Genomic DNA, 19982 nt, shown 5'->3' with positions numbered 1-19982 from the left:
TTTCATGAGACAAATAGTTTGGAAATGAACAAATGCAAGAATTCTAGCTTTGTCAAAGCAAATGAGGTGCTTGGTATTGTGAGAATGCTCGATAATAGATGATTTAGATACACGGTTATGGATATTATCAACTATGTGCTCTCTCAAATGGGCCTTAAAGGATCTTTCTATTTGGCTTATGTAGTATTTTCCACAGGAGCAAGGGATTTCATATAATCCAGGGGCAAGTACAGGGTTGAATTGTATTCAACAAACCTAAATACAATTTATCTTTAGTATCTAAACTTCCTAATAGCTCCCTCTCCTATTAAATTTACTAAAAAATACTCGTACTCATAGATACCTTCATGCTTATTCCCATCACTAGCCTCATAAAAAAGCTACCATCCTTAAGACCTTAGGGACTTGAGCCATTCATATCTAACAAGATCTCTCCAAACCAATAATTACTTTTCTTTGCAAATCATAAAATATTTTCACTTATAAATAATAATAACGAGTGTTATTATAACAATGTCATTATTATTAGTAATTTTTATAATAATTTTATTATTAATATTAAATATTATTACTATAACAATATTATAATATTATTTAGAGTTATTTCTTTAGAGTATTCATAATAGTTATAGTAATTTTAATAATAATATTATTAAAAATTTATATTAATTAAATAAAACTAATATATTAGTATTGTATTCTTAGATAATTAAATTTTTTTAATCAATTTTTTTTATTAGTTTTACATGAGGTTAATAATAAAAATTATAATAATAATAATAATAATAATTGTTGTTATTATTATTTATAACAATATTATCAAGTGAAGTTTTACTAGCACAACCAGTTGAGGATGGGCCTCATCAGCAAGGTGACCCACGATCAAACCTCGTGGATGTGCCCTATGCTAGGGGGAGGAGACATGCTAAAAAATTCAATCAGATAAGGGTTGGTGTGGCCCAAGCCGGTGCGCTGGGTGACTTTGACGGTTTAGATGGTGACTTGGGTGACTATGATGGCTGAGATGCCCCTGGTTTGCCACTCCTCAAGCCATAGGTCAAGTCTGAAGGATCATAAACAAACAACTTTACAAACAAATAAAAAAACAACTTACAAAAAAAATAACCATATTATCAATAAATAGAATTGTTGTTACTCTAACAATATTATTATTATTATTTTGAGAAAGGCTCTATGGCCTTAGGCTAATAGAAATGTTGTAATGTTTAACATTTTGTCTTAATCAAAATAAAACAAGATAAAATAAAATAAAATAAAACAAAAAAACATAAAATTCTCCAACCATGGTATTCTTAACCCAAGGCTTTTCCCCATGGTATTTCTCTAATGTGAGCTATTTAAAGGGTGATAATTAAATTAGCCTAGATCAAATTTCTCTTTTGAGATACAAACCTTTTTAGAATGAACAAAGATTTGATACTCTTGTCATTATAGAGTTAAGATGAATCAATACTAATTAATATTGTAATACTAATAATAATATAACCATTAAAATATTTTATCATTAACAATAATAATATAATTTATAGTAATGATTAGTAATTATTTTCTTTACAACTCACTTCTAATTAATAATATTAATTCTAACTAATGTAGATTAACAATAATAATAATTATTAATATTATGTAGATTTATTATTTTAGGACTCTAGGGACTTAAATAAAAATAATCCTTTATAATATTTTTAATACAATAATTATTATTATTTCTTCAATAATAACAATATTAAGCAATCAATGTTATTAATAATATTGTTCAATTATTATATTCTACTAAACTTCTTCAAATAATTTCTTGCCATTTATTTTATTAGTTTTTAGTTTTTTCTGATTTATTTTAATATTTTTCCTAAAGTATTTTTCTCATTACTCTTTTTATAAATTGATTAGTTTTTCCTCGACTCTATGGTCATTACTTCTTGCCCCTCATCATAGATGAAGTGTTCACCCCTAAGTTTAAACTCTTCATCAAACATTTTTCATCCAAAAATAACTTCTACACTAAAAAAAATTATTTAATTTATTTATATATTTATTTTTTTGTTATAAAATATGTAATTTCAATCTATAAACTTTTTTGTATTTTTATATAATTTTAAAATAAAAAATTAAATTTAAAAAATAAATAAATAAAATTTATTATAAATTAATTTTAAATATAAAATAAATATATGCTAAACATCAAACCTTAAACATCAGATAAACCTGCCATATGACATGATATGAGCATGTATCAAGCCGGATTTTTGACTTTTTGAAAGCCAACTTTGGAATGCACAAGAGTGTATAACAAGAATACAATTTCCATGGGTATAATGAAAATTATGATTATCTTTGTTTGGAAAAAAAAATATCTCTTATATTAATCATTAAATTGTTTTTTAGACTAATCATTCAAACTATCTAATATAGTTATAGTTCATCTAATACCTGCCATATTATCATAATTATTGAAACAGATATTTATTCATATATGCCTATAAACATATACTGATTATCAATCCATTGCACACATGAGAATAATGTATTTATTCATTTATTGAAATGGTACTAGCGATTAACATATAAGACCATTGAAATTGCGTTCAAGTGCGAATTCCAGCTTATTTATGCTTTCCTGAGTTTATCAATCTATAACCTTGCTGCTGCTACGATTCTTCTGGCCTTCAGTCAGCAATTTTATCAGAAGCTCCTGCACCGAGATTCCAGTAGTGTCCCTCTCCATTGCAGCCGAATACTTTATACAGAGGAATAACAATTTCAGTTAGTTATAGTGTGTTAGTTACACTATGTGAAGAAAAGTAAATTGGATTATATAAATTTGAATAGGTTTAATGATTAAAAGTATGCGTTTTTTTCTAAAAATTTAGAGGTTCAAAAATCAAGAAATTAGAATATATATATATCTTACTAAATTTAATTGTCAAATAACTACTAAAAAATATAGAAACAGTTAATTTTAACTATCATACTATAATAGTTAATTTTCAATAAAAAAATCTAAGTGTTAAAACATAACCTTTAATTTTAAATAAAGAAATAAAATTTCAAGAATTAGGAGTAATTGCTGGCCATTTAAACCTTCTACTTATAACTAACCTTGGGCTGAGCTTTGAAAACGTCATTTAATGCCGTGTTAGAAGTCATGGAGGCTTTTAGCAAACCCATCACCTGTCACCAAATATTAACACAAAAATCCATATTAATTTCACTGTGCTTAATTCCCAAACATTGAATATGATTTGTGAGAAAAATTTCCATAAGAAAATTGATTACCTCGTTAGGACCAACTGTAACATTCCGCTCTTCCAGTTCCGTGGGCTCCTTGACGTCAAGTTTATTCCACAGCTGAACAATCGTGGCAGTGGAATTAACTGGAATTACAGTCAAGTCGTCTGTGACGACAAAGTTGGCACTTTTCTTCACATATCCCGTTGTACGTACTGTATCCTTGGCGGCTACAGGGGGCGGTTTGGACTCCACTAACTTCACTTCACGGTTTACATAATTGCCGCAGGCACACGTTGAAGCTCCACTTTGGGTGCTGAGACTGTGCGTATAGGAGGTGGAGCCAGCGCTGTTACACACATAGTACCTGGGAGGGGCTGCATAGAGAGGAGGAGGAGGAGGAGAAGGAGATTGAATGTGCAAAATATCAGTGGTGTAGGTTGTGGAAACCACCTTTGGGTCTAACAAAACCGCTTTGTCACCTTTCATGAGCGATGCAGACAGACTCTCCACGCTCTTATAAAGATTTGTAATGCAACAAGCTTTTGCCTGATCCTCCTCCTTAGTAACTTTGGAGAGCAGTGACTGCTTCGCAATGGAGCCAGTTGGAAGTATGAGAAAACTGAATAGCAGATCGACAAAATCCTTCCCTGCTTCTGCGTACAAGATCTTACGACTTTTCTTGCTGACCATCAGTTTTATGGTCATTGAATTAGCAGCATTCGGCTTAGGTGTAGTTTGAGACGGGGGAGCTGCCATGGTAACCCTCTGTGGCTTCTATTCCTGATGAATGTGTGTCACAATATTAAGACCACTGGGTAAGGTCATGTATTTAAAGAAGCAGCCCGCCATATACAAGGCATGCAGAATATTAGAATAAAATTTCTAATCAATATTACACAATCACAGTCACTGTCACTCGTTAGCCATATTGATTGGCAAATTCTGCGTGTGAATCACGCATATATTATTTGTTGTTACTCTTTTGAACCTGATTCTGGTCTCTTTTATTTGTTCTACATTACCGCTCGTGATACTCTCCATGAACCCAACCCTAACCCTAATCCCAACCGAGTTGCAGGGTCCCACGGAGTCCACCACGTGATTTGATCGATTCGGACTAACGTTTTGACGGTGGACATTCAATGGACTTTTTGCTTTCCAGCAGCACATTTCAAATGAATTGACCTATACGGGCAACCTCATTCGGAAACAGTACATCGTAAGCTTTATTCGCCCACTGTAAACGAATGTGGCAGTACCCGAGGATGGGATTCTGAGGAACACAATGGCATTGGTGGTTTTGGAGTATAGTGTATAGGGCAAAATTTAATTTGAGTGGGATTCTGAGGAACACAATGGCATTGGTGGTTTTGGAGTATACACCCTCATTCGGAAACAGTACATCGTAAGCTTTATTCGCCTTCTGTAAACGAATCTGGCAGTACCCGAGGATAGGATTCTGAGGAACACAATGGCATTGTTGGTTTTGGAGTATCTGTGTATAGGGCAAAATTTTATTTGAGTGGGCATTTATATTCAGTGGCGGTCATCGAATATATGGTATAGGGTGGTGTTTTACATGTAAATTTAATTTGAGTGGGAAAGAATTTAATGGATAGGAATGAGTTTCACAAAGCATCCTACAATATTCTTATAATTTGCGGTAGAATGTCACATTTTTAAATATTCTTATAATGGAATGACCACCATTTTGTTAAATGACAATATTGATTAAATGTTTTAAGAATATATTTAAGAGTTCTACCAATTGGAAAATGGGATTCTGAGGAACACAATGGCATTGGTGGTTTTGGAGTATATGTGTAGAGGGCAAAATTTAATTTGAGTGGGCATTTATATTCAGTGGCGGTCATCGAATATATGGTATAGGGTGCTGTTTTATATGTAAATTTAATTTGATTGGGAAACATTTAAGAATTTAATGGATAGGAATAAGTTTCACAAAGCATTCTACAATATTCTTACAATTTGCGGTAAAATGTCACATTTTTAAATATTCTTATAATGGAATGACCACCATTTTGTTAAATGACAGTATTGATAAATGTTTTAAGAATATATTTAAGAGTTCTACCAATTGGAAAATGAACGGAAGGTTATTTCATGTTATATTGAAGTAAAACCTATTCTAATAAGTTTAGTTGATATAGTAACTTTAATATTGGGGTGTGTTGGGGGCACAAAATTTATTATACTAATTTTATGTTGAGTTGGGGGCATAAAATTTATATAGTATATGTTGAGGTTAATTGATAATAATGATACATATATTTGTGATTTTTTTGGTGGATTTATTATAAATATTGATAATTTGTAATATTTTTATTTTTTTTTTAAATTTGAGAATATGATTTTTTTAAATTTTATTTTGATTATAAATAATTATTAAATGGAGAATGGAAGGTAAAGATTTGGTTTTTATGGAATATCTTTTTAGAACTAATCTAAAAGAGAATGTTAAGATTTATTTTAAAAATAGAGTGTTAAAATTTATTTTAAAAGTGATTTTGCTATTTATGTTTTTCAATTTAATTAAAAGAAATGTTATATATTGTGTTTCTTTTTGTTATATGATTTTTTCTTTTAAGATATATATTTTTAACATTTATATTTATTTTAATAATAATAATAATTATTATTATTAATATTATTATTATTATTATTATTATTATCATTTTAAGTCCTTGAGAGGGTGATAAAAAGAGAGGAGACATGCTGCCACCAACCCACATGCTAATAAAACATGGCAACACGCCCACTTAAAATATTATTTCTCACCATGGGAAACACATGGGCTTGTGTTATGGTCCACAACCCAATGATCCGGTTGGTTATTTTCCACAGAGTCTATATGGTTGGGTGGATGGAAAAAAATATAGGAAAATCTCAAATGGTTAATGAAGCATGTACCGAATCATCAAATGAGCAAGCCAAGTCGTGTCGTCAAACTAATTCAACATTCAATTGGCACCAAGAGGTAGGAAATCAGTATCATACCTTGACCTTAAGAGATAAATTTAATCATTGTGCTTGGTACAAGGTCTAGTCATGGTGCATTATCTCCAAGATGAGGGTCTTCAAACACTCCCAAGCTTGCCATTTCATTTTAATAATCTTATAGTGCATTAAGTTTAGTCATCATACATAAGGTTTGGTTCAATGGTGGGGTATATGGGAATACTAGACTCCATCATCGGACAAAAGAAGGAAAAGTCATCCAAGCTAGGTTGTTTCCCTTGCCATCTGCATGGTTCACGTCCACTCCATACGTTTACATAAGGCGTATGTTGTTTGCATTGACTTAAGGAAGAAATTGTTATCCCAAATAAAAAAATTTAAGGCTTCTATTTACTTTAGGCCTCCCTAGCAAGTAACCTCTATGTAGTTGTAGCTTAAGGTGGCAAAGCTTTGATCCATATCTCCATTCCTTTATGAAAAAATTTGATCACTTTCTTATGGCATGCTTTATGTTTCTTTTTCTTCCAAGAATTTTTAGGGTTTGTTGATCATTCAACATGACCAAGTCATCAAAGGTCGTGTGTGAATGGTAATTCAAGTTGGAGAAAGGGATCTCATCACACATTTGCATGTCAAGCTTTGGAACATACCAATCTCACTAAATTCTCTAGTATAAAATTACTAGTCAGTAAGAGGATAAGATGGAAATTTATCAACACATTGCTCTAACCATTTCTATTGATGTACAACATGTCCCGATAGAGAGCAAGGGTGCATTAAGGCACAAAATATTTTCAGGAAAGGGGATATTTAAGAGAGAAGTGAGAGATGAGAGCTTCACTACCATATATAGGGAGCTTACCCTTTAACCAGTTCAAGAGGAAATCACCCTAGTAGAGAGGTGCACTCTCATAGATCCAGAAGTTATGGATGAGGTGCTAGAATGGGTTACAAATACTAGGCGCAATTGAGGCCACCACAATTAGTATATATACATGGTATTTCCATTTAATGTTTCTCTTGGGTAGAGTATTTATGGACAAAAATTAAATCAAGGAGGACATCCTCCAAACCTTGAATAAGATGCAGAGGCACATGATAGTGATGGATCGAATGCTAGAACATCTCGAGAGGCACATGGGAATTCCTCCTAATCGTGGATGCTCCCTAGGGAGCAACAATGAGCCCATTTAATGGAAGCTATCGATTCAAATAAATATGTTTAAATGTCTTTTAGTTAGTTTGTTCTTAAAAATTTTATGGTTCAATTATGTAGTTTTTTATTTCAAAATGACCCTTGAGACCCAATATTTATTCTTAGCATTTTGGCTTTTAGAACTCTGAACAACACTCTATTTTTTGGAATTTTGAAGCAACTAAAGTTTTTTCTGGTCTTGTTTCATGGTAGAATAGAAAAAGCCTCAAAAGGCGTGGTTGGTAGAACAGAAAAAGCCTCAAAAGACATGGTTGTAAACCTTTAATTTTAAGGATGAAAAATTTTATTTTACAAAAATAATTGTAATATAGTTATTATATATATATATTTAATTTTGGTAAAATGTTAGTGCCGGTATAGATGTTTAATAACCATTTAATTTATATAATTACCATTGATAATATATAAAGTTATATTTTTGTGTGGTTGATGATCCATTTTTACGTAATTTATTCGTAATTTGTAAAGATATATTTTTTTTGTTAGATATATTTTTGAATGTTTATGAAAATAATATCTTAATTATTTAAATGTACTATATTTTCTTAACTATTTTAATGTAGTTTTAGGTTTTATTTTAAAATTAAAAGAAAAAATTAAAATAAACAATATATGCACGAAAATAAATATCTTTATATATTATATGTTTTTATAATAATATCTAATGTTAATTATGTTTATATGTTTTTATTAAATGTTGATAGATTAACATTTTCTTTAATGTAAATTTTCTATCTTTATAGTTATAAATGAGAAATATGGTCTTATTTATATCAATGAACAAAATTTCAAATATTAACTGCCTTGTGTTTCTAAATCTATATTTACATTTCACATTTACAATATACAATTATGAAAGTATCATACACATTATAAAATAACAAATAATAACAATAACAAATAGATATGTAAATTTATAAAAAAAACTACTCATCAATATCAATATATGTAAACAATATCTACTAATATATAATTGTGTCATTTTTATATATAGAACCAGATATTACAAATTCAATTTTAAAAAATCTAATTTCAAATAAGATAATTCAATATCCGATTTCATATGAACTTGTTGGGATTACGGCCCTCATAGCTCTTTAGAGAGATGAAGCAAGGAAGCCAATATATATAGGATATATACTCTTATATTTATGTCTAATGTTAATATAAATATTAATCATGAACAGAAATAGAAACAATCGGGCATAAAGAACACCAATAATTATTTTTGGAAAACCCCAACTTTACAACAAAATTCTATTAGATTTATTTAAAACCCTCACCCCCTCACGAAGCGTGCCACAGAGCTTTGTTAAACCCTTCGTGAAGAATTACCCTGGAAAACCCCAACTCCATGGAAGAACCCAGCCTAATAAAATTCTATTAGATTTAGCCAAAACCCTCACCAAGGGTGTTATGGAACCTTGTTCAACCCTTGGTCCCATACACTGACTAGAAAGACCCTTCTCAATCCTTAGGCCCTCACACTAGCTGAGAAGACCTTGCTCAACCCTTGACACCTTTATGCTTGGCACATTTACAATGGAAACAAATAAACTTATTTATAAACTTCATTACAACCAAATACAACTCACATAAAATCACAGACCACAAAACCATTAATGATACATTATCATTCTCAAATCAAAATTCATCGTAACAAAAACCACCTTTCAAAAAATACATCTACCCATATCTTCTTACATTGGAAAATTGATCAAACTCCCACGGACTAGGTTATTCAATGCCTACGTTAGAATATTTCCACATAGACATATAGTTAACGTACATTAACATCTAAACACACTACCTTTGGTGGTTGACAAAATCATTCAAAGTTTACCATGAATTGACTCGATTTCATTTTCGAAATTGCCCCATTAACAACATAAATATTTATCCGCATCACTTCTTGGCACTGCTCAACAGTCTCGTGGTATTTTCTAACCATTATATATTTTAGAATTTTTGGTTGGAATTTTGTGAAATTTATTTTGGTCAAATTTTGATTTTTACAATGGTCTTTTTATTGTATATATGGATTTAATATCCTAAAAACATAGAGACTTTCTAATTGTAGAGAGTTCACAACTCAATTTTTCTGTTAAATCTTGATATTTGTTGTTTAAAATCAGCTTTTTACTACATAAATAGATTCAATACCCTAAAAAATATTGAAGCACTCAAACTATAAATAACTCACAACTCAAATTTGTGATTCTGACAAATCACTACCAAATTTTAAGAAAATTAAACAAAAAAATATTGAAAAAACCTCCAAAAATATATAACAAATAAACTACAGCATCTCTTCATCCATATCTTTCCAAATGTTAACGCAATGAGACAAATCATGGAGGTCGATACAATCTCATAGTCCAACACAATGAGTGTTCTATGGCATGGAACAAAACTATTGCGAAGTCAATTAACGACGGAACAATTGTCTGCGTAAGAAGCCGCTGTTGTACACTCACGAGGAGGGTGCATTTCTAATTTTGTATCATCTACGTGAAGTCAAATGGCCCAACAATATAATATTTATTGCGTTAAAATATGTGGATAAGTTTTTTTTAGCACTGATAATACAATGCGGTGGGAAAATATTAAGCACATTGGGTGAGTTAATGATTAGTGTATTGTTTTTTTTATCATATCTATTAAATATTATTTTATTATTTTTTTTAATTAGCATTTAACAAGTAATATGTAAAAAAAGTGAGTTAATTATTATTTCATTTAATGGTATTTAGTATTTTCTTACTATATAAATAAATTATTTTTTACTATTAAGAAAATTATTATTGAAAATATAACACAAGTGTGATTTTTTAATCATATTTTTTTTATTTATACATTCTCCAACAACATATTCATCCGTGCAACTTACCATATCTTATAATTATCTTGTCATTTCAAGATGGCTGGGTTGTATCCAACCTTTTATTCTTTATTTCTTTTTATGATTTGTTTTAATATTTAAATGTCTTCTCATGGGAGGAGGTTGGCACAATGAGATGTTATCCTCTCCACCTTATTTCAAATCCTAGAAGGGACACCTTTGGCCCTTTGTAATAAGGCTCAAAGAGTGTACTACCCGTCATAAATTATTGGTATTTACAACTTACTATTGGTGTTATAGTTGTCACCACTAGGTTCGATCTTGGGCTTGGTGTTATAGTTGTTGCTACTAGGTTTGATCTTGAGCTTTACTCAAATTACTCTTGTTGTTACTTACTTCAAAATGTGATTTCTGTTGTCCAAGGAGTAAATGAGAAGAGAAGTTTGTAGTCATTTTCCAAGCAACAAAAGGACTCAAAGCCTACATGGGACCCTCTCCAATGGAAATTGTTCTGAATAAGCTTTCCAACAATATGTGGAAGTCCAAAAATGGACTCCTGGATCAAAAGATACGGTCTTTTGAAGTTTCAAGGATTGAAGCCTTGGGAAGGCATATCAGAATATCGATGATCACATATTAGAGGTTAGAGATATCAACAGTCATATTATTGACTCATTGCAATATTGAAGGTCAAGATGTCAGAGGTTGCATTACCGGCACATTGCATTATCTTTAGTGGCAATGTCGAAGGTCCAATACATCAGAGCATACATCATGAGAGCTCGGAGGAGATCAGAACATTGACAATCGAAGGATTAGAACTTCTAGAAGTGCAAACCTTTAAAAGGTGACAATATTGTTAAAAGTTTCGATAATGTTAAAAATCATTGAGGAGCACCGATAAGGATTAAAAAAGGATTTGATCACAAAACCAAAGGAGGATGGGTCCTTTTCTCTCTCCTCTAACATGACACATGGCAACGTATGATTGGTTTCGATAAGCTACACATGGCAGCATATGATTGGATCCGATAAAGAAACGTGGTAGCATATGACTAGTCCCGATAAAGCTATAGTGGCATTTGACATTAGCATGATGTGGCATGAAGTTTTGGCATTTTAAGCAGCCTAGGGGGCATATTTGAGTGACATGTGTCACCACTTAAGAAGTGCCACGTGGAGCGATGATGTCATATCAGAGGTTGAGGATGTCTGTACTTTATAACAGTTGGCAATTGAAAAAGTGTTGATAAGGGGGTTTTGATATTAGGGTTGGCACATGGTTGAGAAGAACTTATAGAACCAAGGGCACTAAGCTCTTAACAAAGGAAAAATGGCCCCCAAGCAGGAACAAAATTCCCTAGCACCTTAAGGCTAAGCCTCCGATCACCATACCCGGTCGCATGGTGGAAAATAGAAAGTGGTTAAACAAAAGGGGCCAAGGACATCAGAACCCTCTTTTCATAGTTTCTTTCAAGAATAAAGTTCCGATAAGGCAAAAATCCAATATAACACTATTGTAATAATACAGGACATATTGGGCTTCGATAGTGTAATACAGAGAGTTATGCGATCACAACTATTTGCTCCCAACTCTAGAAAGTGGGAAATTCAAGTTGTTAAGGGGAAAGCAATAGGCGAACCGACTGAATAACTAAAGAGGAACATTGTGGTAGAAACGTGGCCTGATCAGAGGCCATCATAGGAATGGCAAGGAGATATTTTCCTCAACCATAATTCAATTTTCCATATTTCTTTTATTTTGTAATTTCTTCATTTTAAAGAAAGGAATCAAATCCTTTGCAACAATTTGGGAAGAAAATCTTCACATGCGGAGATAGCTAGTCGATTAGACATTTGGAGCTCAGATGAGATATTTTGTAACTTATTTCAAAGCTCCCCTCCTTATAAAAAGAGGGAAGAAAAACTTAACATTGGTTCCAGAATTCTGCACGCAAGAGGCCTGAATTTTATGGTTCCACTTTGGTTCAATTTTCTTGTTCATGTGGTCCTTGGGCTGATACAATTGCTAAAAGTAATGGACTAGTGATTTGGACTCCATCTTCAAGGATTAATGAAACTGTTTTGTTGATTGCAATCAAAGAAATGCACAGTATGTTTCTCCTTTGTTTATCACTCCATGTACATCTTTCCTCCTCTAAAATATTGTAATGAAGCTACTAGTATCACTCTCCTTATCGTTGTATGTTTGTTGCTAAGTAGTAAAAAGTATATGTGTTAACTACAAATTTAGTAGTGTTATTTAATAGGCTACAATACATGTATGTGCACAGATTTACTTATTTTTGTTTGGTGACAAATGTATTCATGAGACATAGAGTTTGAGACCTTAATTTGCGCTCCACTCTTTCTGCATTTTCATCTCCTCACTCTTCCATATTTCTGTTGGATATTATTGCTTAGGATTCTGTGTTCTGTCTAACCGTTTGCATTAATTCCCCTCCTTTCCCACCTCTTGTTCATCTATACTACAACACAAATGTTAAACTACTTATTTTTGTGTGTCGGCCACCATAAGCGAGACATTTTTCTTTGAGATTAGCCATATTTACCCCCTGGGTATTTAGATCTATCTATTTGGCTGAGTTGACCTTGATGAAGAACTATTGAACCAAGCCCCTGAATTATCTCTTTTCAAACTATGTGACATATGGAGTGCAGAAAAATACCCCACTGATAATATTCAAAATCACTCCTCTCAAATTCCCTAAGCACTGACCCCCTTCTCTCAACCTAGGGGTTGTCTCTAGGAGGCTTCTACATCTTCTGAAGAAATCATGTGATAGGATATAGAAAAAACAACAACATCTTTCTGGCGTTGTTGTCGGGAAATGAATCAGAATATTTTTCCCTGGGTACAACAATTTTTACATTCCCTCTATCGGGTGAGCAAGGCAAGTGTGGGTTGAAGATCTCTCACCTTGGCGACTCCACTATTTGAACATTATTGTAAACATCTTGGCGACTCTACTGTTCGAATATTATTGTAAACACCCTGGCTATTGTAAACACCCTGGCCACTCCACGTCTATATCTTTATTTGGCCATTATGGATTTCGAGGAGCCTCATACTGACTATGATGCTAAACAACATAAAGCTTCCCCTACATTTGAACTTGTGATCACTCACCTAAAGGGGCTTTCAAAATTGCCCTTCTCGCATTCTTGGCCAACAAATTTTGTCCACTGGATTTTTCTTCTATTGATGATTATCCCCATCATGTCCCTTCAATTCATGAATGGTATACCTATTTTCCTTAGATTCAGTGGAAAAGCGGATAGAAGACCAGACCAACACCTCAAGGATTTTCATGAATGCATGGAACAACACGGTATTGTTCTTGAAGATGTCAAAATGATATTGTTCATGTATTCTTTAGATGAAGATGTTATACTTTGGTACAAAACAATACCTCATGGCATCATATCTTCCTTAAAGAGATTTCACATATTGTTTAATCATTTTTACAAAAGATTATATCCACTAGGTGGTCCGTTTGAAGATTGTTGTGCACATTTTAATGTTGATTTTTTTTTTTAGATTAATGATCCCGTTGAAGATGTTTGTCAGGCTCAACTCTAAGAAAACAAATACTTGCCTCAATAAGCACTACCCAACACTCAAGAAATGGAAGAAGGACACAGTATCAAGCTGCAAATAAACCCTTAGAGATCTTATTGTGCCGAATTTAATGATTCTCCTTCATATGATCCGTATGACTTCGATGGGATATTAAACAATATAGGAGTACAACAGTCCCAGTCATGGGAAGCTACACAAAAATGGGAGGCCCACTAGGAGGTTAATTAAGAGGACCCACTTTATGATCCACATCCTCAAAAGGAGAACAAGTTCAAGAAATTGGTATTAAAGTCGATAAATATTCTCTAATCTATGATTCATATGACTCAGAGGAGGATGATATTGTTGCAAACTTTCAAGGAGATTTGCTTACAAGAAAGTGGGGAGAATATTACCAACAACAACTCCTTCGAGAGGAGCCCATAGTTGAAGAGCCAAGCACTGTCGATGGTTGTTTGTTGCAAAAATATTCCTACCAGGAAATTGTTCAATAAAAGGAGAGAACTATAAATGTTTCTCATCAGTTCCACGATCCAGTAGTTGACTACATGGCATGTTTCTTTAGCCTGTAACAATATACATCAATTCCATGGTATGTGTCAAATTTTTGGTCTGAAGTTATTATGAGGTGCATGCCTATTTTAGTCACTGATTTTCAACAACACAACCCAATTAGAAGGTTAATGAAGGATATTAAAAGAGTTGAGCATCAACTATCAAGTTGGGGGAACATATCAAAATTTTTGTCCAAAGATTTTATGTGGTACATGCCTATTTTAATTGCTGAATTTCTAGAAAACGATGGCATAAGGTCGAGTACTCTTATGTTGAGATGGTATCATTGGAAAGTTGACTTCACTTGGGTGAATTGAACCTTGTACATAAGTAGGAGTTGTACATAAATAAGCTCACCAGGTGAGCATTTAATTTCTAGTTTCTAGAAGTGATAGTTTTGCATTTTAGTATTATGAGGAAATGACTCCCAATAAATAAAGTTCCATGGAGTTTTTTTGGTTTTATAGTTTCAATGTATTTTTTTACTCCATGCCCAATGGTGAAAGCTACAAGTTTGTAGGTTCTCAACACCTTGCCAGTAAGGCACTGTCCCCAATTGGAGCCAATGTTGTTACTTACTACAAAATGTGTTTTCAACTGTCCAGAGAGTAAATTAGAAAAGATGTTTGAAGTCATTTTGCAAGTAGAAGAAGGACTCAAAGCCTACATCGGACCCTCTCCATTGGAAATTTCCCTAAACAAGCTTTTTCACGATATGTGGAAGTCGAAAAGTGGACTCCTGGATTAAAAGATGTGGTCTTCTGAAGTTTCAAGGATTGAAGCCTTGGGAACGCATATCAGAATATCAATGATCACATATTAAAGGTCAGAGATATCAGTGATTGCATTATCAGCGCATCGCAATATTAGAGGTCAAGATGTCAGAGGTCGCATTATTGGTGCATTGCATTATCAGTGGTCACAATGAAGGAGGTCCAATACATCAGAGCAGGCAGCATTGGACCTCAAAGGAGATCAGAACATCGGTAATTAGAAGATCAAATTTTGAAAGTGAAAACCTTAAAAAATATGGAATATTGTTAAAAGTTTCGATAACGTTAAAAACCATCAGGGAGCGCCGATAAGGATTAACAAAGGATTTCATCGCAAAACCAAAGGTGGACAGACCCTTTTCTTTGTTCTCTAGCAGGACATGTGGCAATATATGATTGGTTCCAATAAGCTACACGTGGCAACATATGATTAGCTTTGATAAAAACACGTGGCAATATATGATTGGTTCTGATAAAGCTACAATGGCATTTGACGTCAACTTGACGTGGAGGTATAGTAGGACACATGGCTAAGAGTTTTGGCATTTTGAGGGGCCTAGGGGGAAAATATCAGTGACACGTGTCACCACTCAAGAAGTGCCACGTGGAGTGATGACATCATATCATAGGTTGAGGATGTCGACACTTTATAATAGTTGGCAATTGATAAAGTGCCGATAAGGGGGCTCCTATATTAGGTATGACACATGGTCGAGAAGAATATATAGAACCAAGGGTGCTAAGCTCTTAACAAAGGAAAAATGGCCCCTGGGTAGGAACACAATGCCCTAACATCTTAAGGCTAAACCTCCAGTCACCATACTTAGTCCCATGGAGGAAAATAGAAAGGGGCTAAACAAAAGGAGCTAATGACATCGGAACTCTGTTTTCGTAATGTATTTAAAGAATAAAGTTCTGATAAGGCAAAGCTATGATATAACACTATTGCAATAATACAGGACATATTGGGCTCCAATAGTGTAATATAAAGATTTATGATATGGATGAGTCGACAAGTGTGATTCTGCGACACCACTATGGACACCACAACTAATCACTCCTAGCTCTAGAAAGTGGGAAATTCAAGCTATTAAGGGGAAAGAGACAAGTGAACCAACCAATTAACTAAAGAGGAATAGAGTGGCAGAGACATGGCCTGATTAGAGGCCATCACAAGAATGGCAAGGAGATATTTTCCTCAACCATCATTCAATTTTCCTTATTTCTTTTATTCTATAATTTATGCATTTTAAAGAAAGGAATTAAATCCTTTGTAATGATTTGGGAAGCATACCTTGACATGCCAAGACATTTAGTCGATAAAATAGCTAGAGCTCAGCTAACATATTTTGTAACTAATTTCAAAGCTCCCCCTCTCCTCATAAAAATATTCCAAAACACTTAACATGGATTTCAGAATTCTGCACCCTAGAGGCCCAAATTTTGTGGTTCCACTTTGGTTAAATTTTCTTGTTCATAAGGTCCTTAGAATGATACAATTGCTAAATGTAATGGACTAGTGATCTGGACTCCATATTCAAGGATTAATGAAACTATTTTGTTCATTCCAATAAGAGAAATGTACAATATTTTTCCCCTTTCTTTATCACTTCATGTATGCATTTCATCCTCTGAAATAGTGTAATGAAGCTGCTCGTATCACTCTCCTTATGGTGCTATGTTTGCCACTAAGTAGTAAAAAGTACCTATAGTAACTACATATTTACTTGTTTTATTTAATAGCCTACAATACATGTATGTGCACAGATTTACTTATTGTTGTTTGGTGAAAAATGTATTCATGAGGCATAGAATTTGAGACATTAATTCATGCTTCACTCTTTGTGCATTTTCATCTCCTCACTCTTCCATATTTATGCTGGATGTTGTTTCTTAGGATTTGGTGTTTTGTCTAGCCCTCTATCAATTCCCCATATTTTCCTTCCTCTTGTTCATCTATACTAAAAAAATAATGTTAAGCTTCCTATTGTTGTGTGTAGGCCACCAGAACTAAGACATTTCTCTTTGAGATTAGCCATATTTATCCTTTAAGTATTTAGATCTATGTGTTTTCTTGAGTTTACCTTGATGAAGGACTATTGAAACAAGCCCTTGGATTGTCTCTTTTCAAACTACGTGACATATGGAGTGCAGCAAAAAACCCTACTGGGAAACTTCAAAAGAACTTCTCTCGGATGCCCTAGGCACTGACTCCTTTCATTCAACCCAGGGGTTGTCTCTAGGAGGCTTCTACATCTTTTGAGGCGATTGTGTGATAGGAGATAGAAAAAGCTACAACAACTCCAACAAGAGTGATTTACTGATTCACCATAGTAAATAAATAAATAAAAAGTTATTTAAATTTTTTCTAAGCTTTAACATTGAATGGTGAAAATTAAAAGAGAGGATGATGATTAAATACATTCTTACTATAAGTGAAAATACGATTGAGTATATAAAACATAAATAAAATAAATATATGAAATTTAAATAATTTAAATTTATATTACATAATTGTTACTGCTTTTCTTAATATTTAGTTGATTTGATTTTTACATTAAAAAAATTATATTTATATGATAACATTTTAATGTTTAATTTTCTTTATTCAAGACGTCATATATATATATATATATATATATATATATATATATATATATATATATATATATATATATAATTTGTTAATAAAAATACAAAATGTAAATGTGTGTGTTAGTTGGTCATATCCTTGGTGATTGGGAGGTAGAAATGGAATCCTCCCCACTCATATTCAATTTCCGCAAGTGACATTATAGATGTTTATAACAACAACATAATACATATGTTCCGCATATATGTGTGTGTGTGTGTGTGTGTGTGTGTATGTTTTTATTAAAAAATATATTTGCAAATGTAAAAAATTAATATTATTAATATTTTGATTTAAGTAATGTATCTATCACAAAGAGTTATGTGACACATGTTAGCAACTTGGAATAGGCTTCCCTATGGAAGCCTTAGCACTCTAACCTTGGCTCCTTGAGTCTGCCTCTACGAAGGGAGGTAGTCCTCCCCCGGACCCCGATGGAATTGACAATGTTTTAGGCTTTGGTCGTTGCATCAAACAAGATTGCAAAAAAAAATCCAATTTTCCTCATCAATAAAATTGATGGGCATCCTATCATTTTGTTACCATTGGAATCATGCCAAATGACTATAACTTTGGCCAGTGAGGGACTGATTGGAAAATTCATCAGACTATGGTCCTAATCAAAGCCCATGGTTGTTTAGGTCTGAAAGAACTGTGAACATCTCGTACAAGGAAAAATATCATTTGATGTTCGTGGTCATGGAGATTTCTAGCTCAAGTAAGATAATGACATAACTTTTCAAAGTGAACCTTATTTCCATGGGACGCAAGGTGTGTATCTAAATCACTAAACTCCTGATTTTTATCCTAAAAATGAAATTTATTTTGTATTACTAGTTTTGTTTCATCTAACCCATATTCCTATCCATTGTTGGAATGAGAAAAGCACGAAAACCATTGGAAATGCCCTAGGAAAGTATATTGACTATGTTATTCCCAAAGATAAAATATTCTTTATAACACCCATGGTCTACTCATGGAATGTAAATAACATGTATATGTCAATCTAAACTGGTGAGTTGGGGCACACTAAGAGTATGGTGAGGCATGAACATCTTTTTAGGGCAATCATGTCTAGGTGCATGTGTATAAAAGTGTTATGTGGGTTTTTTGCCCATGTGCATGATTTTTTTGTGTTGAGGAATAGTATGCACATGTGCACATGTTTCATATTTTGAGATCAGAAGGCCTAGTAATGTAATTATGACAACACATGCATATTAATAAAAAGATAATGACTACAAATTTTAAAGACAAAATAAGTATGGGGTTCTAAGTTTGCATGAAAAGTAAAAAGAAGCACATATGATTTAATAATCATAAAAATTTCGCATGCAAAATAACCAAGGTCCATTAAGTTGCTTGGAGAAGTTCCAAGTAGCATAAGAAAGACATGCATATAAAATAGGCATGCTAACACTATGAAGTGGATGTCTGCACTATGACGAATGAAAATTCCTACTCACGACTTCTAACATAAGGCAATAGAAGCATGGATACAAACATGTAATGAGAGCCTATAAGGGTATTTTGAATACCCATGAGGGTAGTGGAACTCATCAAAGCTACATGATTATCAGTTGTAGTCTGTATGGTTTGGTAACTTGGCTATGTGAAGGATTAGAAGGATACCTGGAAGAACCATGAGGTTAGTGGAACTCCAAGAAGCTATGATACTACTAGTTGGAGGTTGTCAAATTTGGTACCCTGGATGTGTGAGGGCATGGAAGGGAACCTGGAAAACCTGTGAGACCAGTATAACTCCTAGAAGTTTCAGGATATAGTAAGATATCCTAGAAGGTGGTGCCGCATATTGATGGAAAAAAAGTGCAGAGAAAGGTGTGCACCACTTGGGTATAGGATGATAGGTAATGTGAGTCTGCTAGTTGGAGGTTGGTGGGTTTGGTACCTTGGTTGGTTGTTGGTATTGGGCATGTACTAGGATTTTGGTGAGCTAAGCCCCATGGAGTGAAATCCCTAGCTAGGGGTGACCAGTTGTTGAAAGAAAATGAACAATGTAGTCTATGGTTTGGTGGAACATCAAAGGCCTGCAACCAATTGGCACAAATTAAAAGATAAGCATGTATCTTCTATATTTATTTTCACTACAATGTTTATATATTATATGT

General features: G+C 33.2%; 1 protein-coding gene across 1 annotated transcript in view; it reads right to left on the bottom strand.

Annotated features, from left to right (window-relative positions):
• Positions 1–2537: 2537 nt before the first annotated feature.
• Positions 2538–19982, bottom strand: part of LOC149220992 (uncharacterized) — a 91332-nt gene continuing 73887 nt past the window's right edge. Inside the window, exons 4-6 of the mRNA XM_089387282.1 lie at positions 3298–4026; positions 3121–3192; positions 2538–2758 (exon numbers count right to left, since the gene is read on the bottom strand). Coding sequence (XP_089243408.1) covers positions 2648–2758; positions 3121–3192; positions 3298–4026 — 912 coding nt within the window. The 3' untranslated portion in view covers positions 2538–2647. The remainder of the gene's footprint in view (positions 2759–3120; positions 3193–3297; positions 4027–19982) is intronic.

Source organism: Pinus tabuliformis, chromosome Q (genome assembly GCF_031772625.1).
Source record: "Pinus tabuliformis cultivar Carrire ecotype Pingquan chromosome Q, CPIR1, whole genome shotgun sequence".
Classification (NCBI taxonomy): Eukaryota; Viridiplantae; Streptophyta; class Pinopsida; order Pinales; family Pinaceae; genus Pinus; species Pinus tabuliformis.
The sequence above is the reverse complement of the archived record's forward strand: the minus strand, read 5'-3'. Positions and strand labels throughout refer to the sequence as shown.